Below are 12,962 nucleotides of genomic sequence, written 5' to 3'. Positions count from 1 at the left end.
TAGACTTGCAAAGATCGTAAATGGAAGGATTGGTAGTAAAGTTACTTTTTCATCATTGTCGCAACTATAAATGGTTATTAAACAAGACTATCTGTAAGGGAAGATATTAATAGCAGTCTTCAAGCAAATACAGGGTTTAATCTAACACTGAATGAAAACAAAGATGGCTGTAAACAATTCTGGTCAGAGGTCACCCTCCATATTTCAGGTGACTGAAAAACTTTGAGGGATGTCTCAGTACGGTTTCCCACAAGGAAAGATATTCAGGCTAGATATCAGGAGAAACTTTCTGACTAAGCAACGTGTCAGCCAGTGGAACAGGGCCTCACAACACATGGCTAGGTCGCCTTTGCTTAGGGCAGGGGTAGGCAACCTTGGCTCTTTTATGACTGGTGGACTTCAACTCCCAGAATTCCTCAGGATTTCTGGGAGTTGAAGTCCACGTGTCATAAAAGAGCCAAGGTTGCCTGCCCCTGGCTTAGAGTCTTTAAGCAGAGGCTGGATCAGACCTGGGCATTTTACAGCCTCCAGGTCACATCTGGCCCTTTCAACGTGAGGTCAATTGGAAATTAGAAATCAAATGTAGTAAGTGTATGCCATGCACACAACACAATTGCATTGCTTTTATTTTGAAGGTACCTATTCCCCACCCCCAATTTATGTAATATATGCATGTGTGCTTACACACCTTCACAGCCCCATCAGTTCAGTCCTCCACAACTGTCCTAGTTTCTCATGTGGCCTTTTGGGAAAATTAACTGCCCACTGGGCAATGGTCATCTGACAGAGATACTTTAGTACAGCAGTCCCCAACCTTTCTGGCTTTGCGGACCAGCAGTGGCCCAGGATAGTTCTGCATGCACGCGCAGCTCCATTTGCGTGAGCGTCAGGTTCACATCCCACTCATGCAAGTGGAGATGTGCACTCGCCCGCCACTTGTGTGGCCCAGTTCAAAATGGGCCACAGCCTGATACTAGTTGGGGACCCGTGCTTTAGATCTTACACTCAGGTTTGGTTAAGGAACTTAGGAACATAGAAAAATATGGTTGGAAGAGACTTTGAAGGTCTTCTAGTCCAGAGGTCCCCAACCTTTTGGACATCAGGGACCGGTTCCATGGAGAGAGGTTTTTCTGTGGACCGAAGGGGGCGTAGTTTTGTATGCTGCCTGCACCCATGGATGAGGCTTTGCTTGTTTGTGCGGACTGATTGCTGACATGCCGTGGCCCGGTAGTGCTCCACGGACAGGGGGTTGGGAACCCCTGTTCTAGTCCAATCCCCTGCTCAAGCAGGAGACCCTACACCATTCCAGACAAATGGCTGTCCAATCTCTTCTTGAAAACCTCCAGTGATGGAGCACCCACAACTTTTGGAGGCAGATCGTTCCACTGTTTAATTGTTCCCAGTGTCAGGAAGTTTCTTAGTTCTAGGTTGCATCTTGACCGTACTCTAGCATCATGCTAGCCTAAAAGTCCCATCCACCCATCTCTACTAATTGCAACGTGCGCTGTTAAATGTCTGTGTGTGGGGAGGAATTTTACTTGCTTTTACTTCTAAATTCCCTACCAACTACGATTCTAACTAAAATGCACATACCGTGAATGGCTGTGCCTCTTTCAAAGGAAACCTCATCTTTCCCTACTCAGTCAAGGGAGGACTTTGCAAAAGGATTCTGCAGAGAATAATCCTTCTTACCTCCACACTGCAGTAGTTACAGATGGAGCATTTAAAGGGCTTCTCCAGAGTATGTTTATATCGCTTGTGGCGGGAAAGTTCCCCCACTGTCACAAAGGCCATATCACATTCATTACACTTGTGTGGCTTGGTCCCTGCAAAAGAGAAGCAGACTTTCAAAATGTATTCAACTGAAACATTTAAATCCAAATCTACCTGGAATACTGAGAAATTTGTTGTGATACAGGGCTGTTAGTTTTACATCTACCTAGGCATGGAATCCAATAAGGAGGAAAATGACTCATTAAACACTTCAAAGCAACCTAGAAATGCTGTTAATTTTGTGCATAGGATTAGCATTTTTTTAAAAAGGTAAAATAGCAAGTGGCAGAGATGAGAAAAAGCAGCATCAGGTGTACAGGGAGAAACAGTAGTCCTGACGAAGCAGCAATGATTTTCTGTACTTTTTAAATTCTTTTTATTGTTTATTTTTATCCCTCCTTTATTATTTTTAAAAACAACTCAAGGCAGAGAACATATCTAATAATCCTTCCTCTTGCTGTTTTCCTCAGAACAACAAACCTGTGAGGTGAACTCGCCTGAGAAAGAGTGGCTGGCCCAAAGTTACCAGCTGGGTTTCATGGTTAAGGTGGGACTATATTTCACAGTCTCCTGGTTTCTACACTGGTGCCTTAACCACTTGCCAAACTAGCTCGCTATACTCCATATCTAATACTGATCTGGCTGCCAAAGATAGCTATCTAAAGAAAAGGAAGAGGAATTATTTGAAAAAAAATGGGGTTTTTTTTCTAAACAGCATGAGAAAAAATATCGCAACTTTTTTTTTTTCAAAATGACTTCTGAAAAAAAAATGCAATAGATCTGATCCAACTCAGTAGGAAGCAATTAATAAACAACTTGATCTGCTTTTTGCCATAATAGTAAACTTAATTAAACAAACTAATTAAAGAAGTGAAACTACAATGAGAAAAGGGCTGCAGGAAAGAAAATGCAAGTCTTGTATTAAAAGAGAATGAACTGAGAAAAATGTGTTGGATATGTTCATCGCTTTGAGTTATTGGCAAAAATAATAAAATGTGGCATATAAATAAATAATAAATAAAATGTATCTGAGAATAAACTGGAAATGAACGGAAGAAGGGAAACCTACTTGGAACGAAATGTTTGGAATGAAAAATAAAATTAATGAAATGGTCTTGGATAAAACTGAAGAAAGAGAACAATGAAAAGCATGTTTAGGGGTCTGTATGGGAAGGTCAGAAATTAGCCAAGAGTGGAGCCAATATGAATGTAATAAAACATTAAATGTCCAAGAGAAAAAGGGGACGAAAATTAAAACCATGAGATTGTTGGAAATCTCATGCAAATGTAAAATGATGTTAACTGAGAGCTAGCTTGGTGTAATGGTTAAGGTACTAGGTTAGAAAGAGACCCTGAGTTCAAGTCCCACCTTAGCCATGAAAGCTAGCTGGGTGACCTTGGGCCAGTCACTCTCTCTTAGCCCAACCTTTCACTGCCTTGAATTATTTTTTTAAAATAATAAAGGAATAAAATATAATTAATAAATAAAATAATTAAGTTGAGAAATATTAATGAATGGATGTGATTTACTTATTGAATGTGATTTGTTTCGAAGTATGAGGATGGCATTCATGCCTGGCAACTGAAAGAACACAAAGGGAAAAAAAGAAAGACTGAATGAAAAACTATAAGGAATTGGTCTGTTAAATATGTCTGGGAAGGAATTTGATTCAAAGGGAATGAGAGGGTACAATGAACAAAACTGTGTAGAAATCTGATAAATAATAAACAAAGATAAAAGTGTAGAAGTATGATAATTAAATAATAGATAAAGGTAAATAAATAAAAGTGTAGACATTTGATAAATAAATTAATGAATTAAATAGAATCTGGAATAACACTATGGCTTTATGCCAGACAGGTTATGTAAACTGGAGTTTTGCTCTTAACAGATAACTGAGAAATTTATGAATATGAGGAGAAAAGGTTATGATTTTCTTTTTGATTTAGAGAAAGCACATATCATAAATAAGCTTGAATTACAGAATGTTTTGAGAGCTGCAAGTTGGTTGCAACTGAAGCAATGAAAGCAAAGCATATATAACAAAGAATGGAATGCTAAGTAAATTGAGGAAGGACTAATAGTGAGACTTTTGATAAATCCTTGCTTGTTTATTGTACTTAAGGGTAAATGTATACAGCATATATTTATTTAAGAAAATCTATATGGCTGCCCAGCTCACTCTCATTGACTCCTGGGATTTACAAAGATAAGAATTTTTGCAGTGATGTTGTTAGGGATGGGAACGTGCACTTTAATATGCAAATATGTCATGCTGTTGGTGGGGAACCTGAATGAATTGCAACAATTCATAGACAGGAATATAATCAAAAATTCACATTTCAAAGTTCAGGGTAGAGTAAAATTTCAATTTAGCAGACAGATGTATTATTCAGATTGTATTTATGTGTATGGACTGCAACTACCAGAATTCTCCAGCCAGCCATGTTGGCTGGGGGATTCTAGAAATTAAAATCCATACATCTTAAAGTTGCCAAGATTGAGAAATACTGTGTTATACCAAATATATGTGAAATCAATGTACATTATTTGGATGAATTTATGGTGAAATGTGCATCACTTGCATCGATTTATATAATAACACAAATTAGATTTAATAACATAAATTGATGAAAATAATGGTCACTTATATGAACTGTCCAGATTACAATGGGAGATTGCACTCTGACCATTATTCTGTGGTGACATTGGGATAACAAGTTGTCCTTTATTAGACAACCTGTTGGCTCATCATTTCAGAGATGTTTCCTTACCAGATTCCTCTATGTCTTCAACAAGGGCAGAACTTCTAAAGTACTTAAAAAAATTTTAAAAAATCAAGGAGATATTCAGAGTTGTATCTGCCCTGCAAGTAGCCTAGGTTGAACTGTATAGCATAGTCAAAAATCAGAAATTTTATAGCAAAGTCAAAAGTCACAAACTGATCCCAGGAAATGCTTGTGTTATATGGCATAAATTGCCTTATGATACATTTTATGTCACAAAATGTTTTTTAAAAATTTGCCAAATTTCAGTTCCACAGGAGTTACGGGGTCCCAGATTTTGGACACATTCTGCAAATTGGCTCATTTGAGCTACTTGGTTGAAACAGTTTTGCCCTATGTCAAAAGTTAATTAGTAGACTTCAGATTATATTACTAAAATTCTCATATCTTTAATTGGGCAAAATGATGCCCGATGATGCATTATTTTCCCCAGTTAAAGATATGAGAATTTTAGTAATATAATCTGAAGTCTATTAAACTGCAGCTTGTTAAACGAAAGGTTCATTCTAGTGGCAACAGCTGCAATGGACTGAAATATTACAAATGATACATAAATGGTGAAAAAGTGGAGAAAGCAGATGAAATTGTATACCTCAAGAACGTTTCTTAAAGATGTAGAACATGCATTAAGACTGTTAAGTGCCTATAGAAAGAGATGAGTGGCTTGTGGCCTACTAGAAATGAATGTTGAAAAAAACAAATACGGTTGTGTTTTGGCCTAATCTATGATATATAATTGACAGCTGAGTATACCAGGAGAAACATAAAAGCAAGCTGAATGCGGTAGAAATGGAATATGTAAGAAGTGTGCATAGTAAAACAAGAAAAAAATAGGGTAAAAATGAATGGATGCCGAATGAATCTCGACTTGAATGTTCAGTATTGTAATATGTTGAAGGAGTTTGCTCTATAGAAAGAATGAATGAGATTCAAACTGCAGATCAAATATATCTGTATCAAGAATATATGAGTCAAGAGGATCTAAGAAAGTTACAGACGAATGAATCTGAAAATATCCTCAAACAGAAAGGGGTGAAATCCTTAAAGAATAGGAAGCAATGTCTGAAGTAACATACAGGTAGTCCTCAGCTTACACCTACAATTGAGCCCAAAATTTTTTTGTTGCTAAAATAGACATCTGTTAATTGAATTTTGCCTCATTTTATGACTTTCCTTGTCACAGTTGCTAAGTGAATCACTGCAGTAGTTAATTACACAGTTGTTAAGTGAATCTGGCTTCCCCATTGACTTTGCTTATCAGAAGGTTGCAAAAGATGATCACATGACTCCAGGACACTGAATCGTCATAAATATGAGTCAAGCATTTAAATTTTGATCTGTGACCATGGGGATGCTGCAATGGTCATGCCGTTGTAACTTTGAATGGTCACTAAATGAACTGTTATAAGCTGAGGACTACCCGTACAATTGCAAGAAAGCAACGCTAGCCTGCAATGACAAAAAGATATGGTGAAGCATACTAAATGGTGTTGATATGAAATAGATTTAGGCAGTGCTTTTTTTGTAAAAAAAAAAAAAAGGTGCCAGGACTCACACATGTCATACAACCCGCCTTGCCTACCCTACAAGGTTCCATCCCAAAAAGGTGCTGGAACTCTGTTCTGGGCATTCTATGAGAAAAAAAAGCCCTGGTTTTAGGTATATTTCTTTTCCTTTTTTATCTTTCCTCTTTATTTTTTTTGCTTATCACTTTGTAACTCTTTTTCTTTTACTGCACTTTGCGTTATGCTATTTACCCTGAAAGGGAATAAGAGTACATGGGTATGTACATATATAAATTGTTTTTAAATGAATCCACCCTGTTCACTCTGCCCAATGGCAGGGCCGGCTCTGAAATGGCAAAACATACCAGTGCTCCAGTCTCTGCAAATCCCGTACCAAGAAAGTTGGTGGAGAACTTTGTCTGGACAAACTAGTTCAGTGGTTCTCAACCTTTTTAATGCCGCGACCCCCAACCGGTCGTAAGTCAAGGACTACTCAACCGGTCGTAAGTCGAGGACTACTCAACTGGTGCAGCACCGTTTGCAGAATGGGACTTTTGGCGGGCTCAGCAAGGCAGAGACAGCCTGGACAATTCCTATTGGCTTTTGAAAGCCAATAGAATTAGACTCTATTCAAGAGAGTCTATTCTATTGGCTTTCAAAAGCCAATAGAATAAAAGGGAGTAGCACAGCTAAGGAAAAGGGGAAAAAATGGCGGACTGCGTTGTTTGGCGACCCCCGTGAAATGGTCGTTTGACCCCAAATGGGGTCCCGACCCACAGGTTGAGAACCAGTGAACTAGTTCTTTAGAGACCATAATTTTGGGCTTGGCTAATCAGGTTAAGCAAACACTGTAGCTTTCCATAATCATCAATTGATTAAAAATAAACAAAAAACAGCCGTTGCAAATATTCCCAAACAGAAAGCTAAGAGATGACTATTTTATGTGAGATGTATATTCCTATGTTTAGTCATTAAAAACAGTGGAACAAACTGTAGAGACAGTTTGAGGAGTTCAATTTACATGGGAGGCAGACATACCTGTATGGGTGTTCACGTGGTTACGCAACAGAGAAAGCGTACGGAAAGCTTTAAGACAGATGTGGCACTGATGTGGCTTTTCATGGGAATGTTTCTTCATATGGTGTTTAAAGTCAGACAGACTGAATGTGGCAAACAGACACAGATTGCAGTGTTGTTGAATGCTTCCTGAAAAAAAATTGCTGCTAGGTTAAATAAGTTATCAAAAGCCACCTCTCCTTTAATTAAAACACTAGTGTTCATTTCTTGCCTGTCACACCCAAATGGTAACATTTATTTACGTATTTGGTAAATTTACATAGCTGCCTATTTCACTATGACTCTGAATTATGTATGCAGTTAAAAACATAAGACAATAAAATAAAATAACAAAAATCAATATGAAAACAAAACAAAAAATGAAAAAAAAACCCTAATCTGGGAGAGAACATTCTCAATTTTTCTAGCAAGACAGCTTCTTTGCAGGTTCCATATCCATGTTAACAAACTAAAAATTGTAAATTCCCAGATCCAGGTGGCCTCAACCCAGATAGATGATATAGTCATGTCTTCAGACTCTTCCAGAAGAACAATGGGTTTGGAGCTGATCTGACTTTAGGGTAAATGATGTTCTAGAGCAGGGATGTCCAACCTTGGCAACTTTGACCTCTGGACTTCAATTCCCAGAATTCCCCAGCCAGCCATGCCTCACCTAGCAGAGTGGAGAAAGTACCGAATCCTGTGGCCATCCACAACTTAGGGGCCAAGAGAGAGACTTCCCATTCCTGATCAACACCAACTGGAACTGGCCATGAAGAAAGAACCAGTATAAAATAACGTCGCCACCCTCAACCCTTGCAGCTGGTCCCCACCTGCTATCTTCCACAGATATTTTGGGACTGCCCTCCCAGATTCACCAAACCCTGACTAAATGGTGATTCCACAAACGCAGTCCCATGCCATCTGGAAAACACCATGTTAGAAGGATTGAGATATTCTATAGCTCAGCCATGCGATGTGGTTATTGTTATCTTTTTAGACAGTTTTTTTTTAAAAAGACTAGATGGTTTTAAAAGAAGACTAGACATATTCTTTGAGAAATCACCTTAAATCCCAGCTATTATCATCAATCAGCCTGCAACACTAGCTTTGGCTTGGTGACTTGTGACAAACTGCTGGACCAGAAGGATTCGAACTCTTATTTCATGCAATTTAAGATGGAAAGAAGGCAATTAGTGGCCTTCAAATGCACCACTGGCCATTTCCTGCTTATCTACATTGCAAGAATCTTGGACCAGAATCAAATTTTACAGATCTTTTTTCTGACTTTGGTGTAGGCAATCTATGTAACACACTACAGTGACAAGTCTGGTTGCTGGAGCTCTTCTGAGTAGTTTTTAAAAGCTTAAAAAGTTTGGGTTGGGCAAATTAAACGACTGCCTCTGCTTATAGCTACCTGACAGAATTTTACATGTTTCAGGAGAAGCGCTATTACCTATCTGTTTTTGAGCAATTGATATGAACTCTAGCAAATCAATGGCACAGAAATTCAAAAAATATTAATTATATCTTCTAATGATCTTAAGGTGAGATTAATCCAATAAAAGCATCTTTTGTATGTCTACTGAAATCAGAGATTGCACAAGGGATGATTATCAACACAGTTAATATGGGGTGGGGAAATACTAGTCCTCATGATTATAATGAAGCTAGCCCATTATGGTAATAAGTTGTGACAGTTGTAAAGTGAATCTATTGTTTAAGAAGGCTTGGGAGAAGTGTGACAATTTTGTATCCAGAAAGTTGATCTAAACAGATTTCTCATAAGTAAATAATTCCATAAATATAATCCCTGCCTTCTTATATTACGTATATTTGTGAGCAGTTTGCATTACTCAAAATTGTAAGATGGATGGCTATATAAATTGTTATGACAAGTCAAAGGCAGATGGATTATGTTTTAGATGGATTTTCATCTTATTAAGACAAGCACCATCTTGATTTTCTGAATCCCCCACAGATGTTCCTGGATTTAGTGATGTTGTGTGTTGTATCTGAAATATAAACCATTTCACAGCTGCATTCTTTAACAGCCCTTTGTTAAATGTCCTCCTAAGTGACACTAGATTTTTTATTTGTAAAACTGAATCACTTATACCTTTTACTTATGCACGTTGAAGTACTTTAAAAGGAGTACTTCAAAATAACAATTCAGGTATGAGTTTGGTAAAGACTTCTGACATGTTTTAGGCTGATGCGGTAAGTAATCACCAAAAATTTCTCCACAATTTTATTTCTTCAGTATTTTTTCATTCATTTTCCAATAAACTATTTCTGCAGCATGCCTTTTCTTTAAGCCTGTATACTTAAAAACAATTCTGAATGTATTTTCTCCTTTGTCTGTACAAAACTCATCAAGTGAGTTCACTCATTTTTCATACTTATCTGCTACACCTTTGGCCTGTTTTAACACAATCTAAACAATCTCCTCTTTCTGCACAGATCTGAATACCAGGCTTGGAGCTGGGGAGATCCAAGTTCATATTTATATTTAGCATCTTATTTTGAGATAAATGCATCTAAAAATTTTCCCCTACTGTCTAGCTGTGCTGCCCACCAAACCTTGAATTGGCAAGATACTATTTTGGCAAGAAAAATGCTGTCTCATCACTGAGCCTTATCTTGCCTCTCCTGCCTGTCCCAAGTTACTCTGGGGCAGCGTTTCTCAACCTTGGCAAGGTTAAAATGTGTTGACTTCAACTCCCAGAATTCCTCTCAGCTGAGAGTTGAAATCTGTACAACTAAAAGTTGCTGCAGTTGAGAAACACCGCTCTAGGACTCGGGCTACCTTTGCAAGTGAATGGGTGACAAAGTAAAGGTATTTTATAAAACTTGAGGCTCCCTCGTACAGAACTGGAAGCAGAGGATAAATTAAAAGCAGCATTGTGGGAACATGACAGAGAAAAGACGTTGGCAGGCTATGTTTGTAATACTGTAATGAAGAAAGATTCACAGTTTTAACTACATCATAAAGTAATTACAACAAGAGAGGAAGAGAACTAGTTTCGGCTAAGGCATCAGACTGAAAATCAGGAGACTGGGAGTTCTAGTTTTGTCTTAGGCATGAAAGCCAATTGGGTAACTTTGGGCCAATCATTAGAAGACTGTGAATTCTAGTCCCGTCTTAGGCACAAAAGCTGGTGATTTGGGGCCCATAATTGGGAGACGTTGAGATCTAGTCCCAGTTCAGGCCTGGCTGGGTGATTTTGGAATAATGGCTGGGTGATTTTGGAATAATCACCAGGATATGGTGAGTTCTAGTCTTGTTAGGTATGAAGGCCAGCTGGATGACTTTTTTCAGCCCATTTTACCTCACAGGATTGTGGTTGTGGGAAAAATAGGAGAAGGAAGGAGCATTAGGTATGTTCCACCACCCTGAAGTTATTTATAAAAAATAATAAAGGCAAGCTAAAAAAAATCTAAAATAAAAACAAAAGAAAGAAATGAACCATACGTATAGTCTTTTGCTTTTTAGAGGAAGAGTGGCACCCATACATAACAAATTAAAAAATATCAAGGCTTGGGGAAAAATAACGAGAACTGCCCTAGAAGAGAGCCCTACCTTAAGTAGATGGATCAAGATTTCTATTCAAGGCAATAAACTAAATAATTAACCTAATATAATCCCGAAAGGTTGTTCATTGTTTGAGTTTCTTATGCCTTCAGTAAGAAACAAATGAAACATTCTATAGTGTGGATTCTCCTACACATCTGCTCAAATAATTCATATTTCTATAGTTTTATTGAGTAGTCAATTGACCGTATTATGAACACTCTTAACAGTAAAAACATGAGTTCAGGCTGAGTTACCTACACAGAGATAATTATAGGTAAATGAATTAAAAGGCAACAAGTCAAGAAAAAGGAAGAGGAGGAGGAGCAAACATTGTTAAGAGCTTTTCTGCTGATTGGAGTGAAAGTCCACCCACTTTCCCAATAACAGCTCAGAGCCTGCTGCTGATGTCAATGTTCCTCAAGGAACTGGAAGTCCTTCCCTTTACAACCATAGGTATCTAAAAATAAAACTATGCAAGTGATTTTATACCTTTCCCTTGCTGAACTATGTCCTCCTGGATTTCTAAAGAAACGTCACGGCTTATTGCAACAGGAGGTTGGGATATACTGTCCTTGCTTTGGGCTTTACTTTCAGAATTGTGCAACAGCGTGGCTTTATTTCCTCCATTTGCAATATCTGTTGCTTCAGAGTCAGGCTGAGAAGCAATTCTTCCCTCTTCGGCTACAAGGAGCTGCCAGTCCCTGCCTCCATCTCCAGCTCTATTTTCTTCTCTATCAACCTGTGTTTAAAGGAGAAATATATACAATATACATGAAGCCAATCCGATTTCAATGGGGACAGCATCCACAGCCAGAAAGATAATTCCTTACACCAGGGGTCTTCAAACTTGGCAACTTTAAGACTGTGGACTTCAACTCTCAGAATTGAAGACCCCTATCTTACACCATATCATTTAGAAGTCATTACAGATAGTCCTTGACTTATGACCACAACTGAGCCCAGAATTTATGTTGCTAAGTGAGATATTTGTTAAGTGAGCTTTGACCCATTTTACGGCTTTCCTTGCCACATTTGTTAAGTGAATCACTGCAGTTGCTAATTTAGGACAACAGGCTGGCTTCCCCATTAACTTTGCTTGTCAGAAGGTTGCAAAAGATGATCACATGACCCGAGGACACTGAACCGTCATAAATATGAGTCAAGCGTCTAAATTTTGATCACTTGACTGTGGAGATGCTGCAACGATCATGTGAAAAATGGTCATAAGTAATTTTTTTTCAGTGCCGCTGTAACTTCGAATGGCCAATAAATGAACTATTGTAAGTTGAGGACTAACTGTACAATATTTTTTGCTATATTTGTTTAATATAACACAACAAAGGGAAGAAAAACAGAGAAAATAATAAAAAAAAGAAAAAAGGAAGAAAAAAAGCTACACAACAAATTATGTAAATGAAAGACTCATATCCCTCTCTCTTAGTATACTTATGACTTAATTTATGACTGTTTACTTAGCCACTATTTAAAGTTACAACAGACCCCCGAAAAAGGACTTTATCATCTGGTTTTGAAATTCTGACATCTCCCCCCCCCCACAATCATGATATTTTAGGTTCTTGGCAATAGGGCCATAATTATGACTGTTTGAGGCACCTTGAGGTCACATGACCAAATTTACTAGCATGTTTTTGCCTGCAGATTGTTGTAAAAATCTTTGTATGGTATATTTCCAATGAGCAAAGACTGATCTTAAAGTATGCCTTGCATTCCAAAACAGTAGCAGGGTGTTCCCCCCACCCAATAACGTTTCTCCCCAAATATCCCATTGGTCATCCACCCCTCCTTTGAAGTTTTCAGAGGAATTAGTTCTGTTTTGGTGATGTATTTTAAAATTTATACACTTGGTTCAGTTGTTTGACCCATGGAAATTTTTAGCAGATATGGATTTCAGATCTTTTGATGAAAACCTGGTGACTGTATAGTATAAACAGAAACTTATTTAGAATATATATCTGCTGAATTTTTTTACTGCTGAGACGTTTATTCCTGGATGCAATCAGGAGACAAAGCTTTTGCAATAATTCTTCGACCTTATGTGTTCCATCAGTAATGCAGAAAAGGAGTGTCTGTTTGCTGGTGGGTGGCATCACTTTCAGAAACATTTCACATCTGTTCCACTGCTTGCAAGACATCGGCCTTGGATTTATAGACTCCATGCTCTTTTAGGAAAATGTCAGAGCAATTTGTATTAAGAATCCTCATGCTGGGTTCACTGGACATCTATGTCAAGGGCTGTGCAGTGA

General features: G+C 38.0%; 1 protein-coding gene across 7 annotated transcripts in view; it reads right to left on the bottom strand.

The window, feature by feature from the left end:
- CTCFL (CCCTC-binding factor like) overlaps window positions 1-12,962 on the bottom strand; it is a 38,618-nt gene that overhangs the window by 20,721 nt on the left and 4,935 nt on the right. For all 7 annotated transcript variants that reach the window (XM_039343237.1, XM_039343243.1, XM_039343239.1 and 4 more), the window contains exons 3-5: window positions 11,188-11,437; window positions 7,104-7,271; window positions 1,693-1,826 (exon numbers count right to left, since the gene is read on the bottom strand). In XM_039343237.1, the coding sequence (XP_039199171.1) occupies window positions 1,693-1,826; window positions 7,104-7,271; window positions 11,188-11,437 (552 nt within the window). The remainder of the gene's footprint in view (window positions 1-1,692; window positions 1,827-7,103; window positions 7,272-11,187; window positions 11,438-12,962) is intronic.

Source organism: Crotalus tigris, unplaced genomic scaffold (genome assembly GCF_016545835.1).
Source record: "Crotalus tigris isolate CLP2741 ecotype Arizona unplaced genomic scaffold, ASM1654583v1 scf7180000017834.3080900, whole genome shotgun sequence".
NCBI lineage: Eukaryota > Metazoa > Chordata > Lepidosauria > Squamata > Viperidae > Crotalus > Crotalus tigris.
This window is presented reverse-complemented; position numbering and strand designations above follow the sequence as displayed.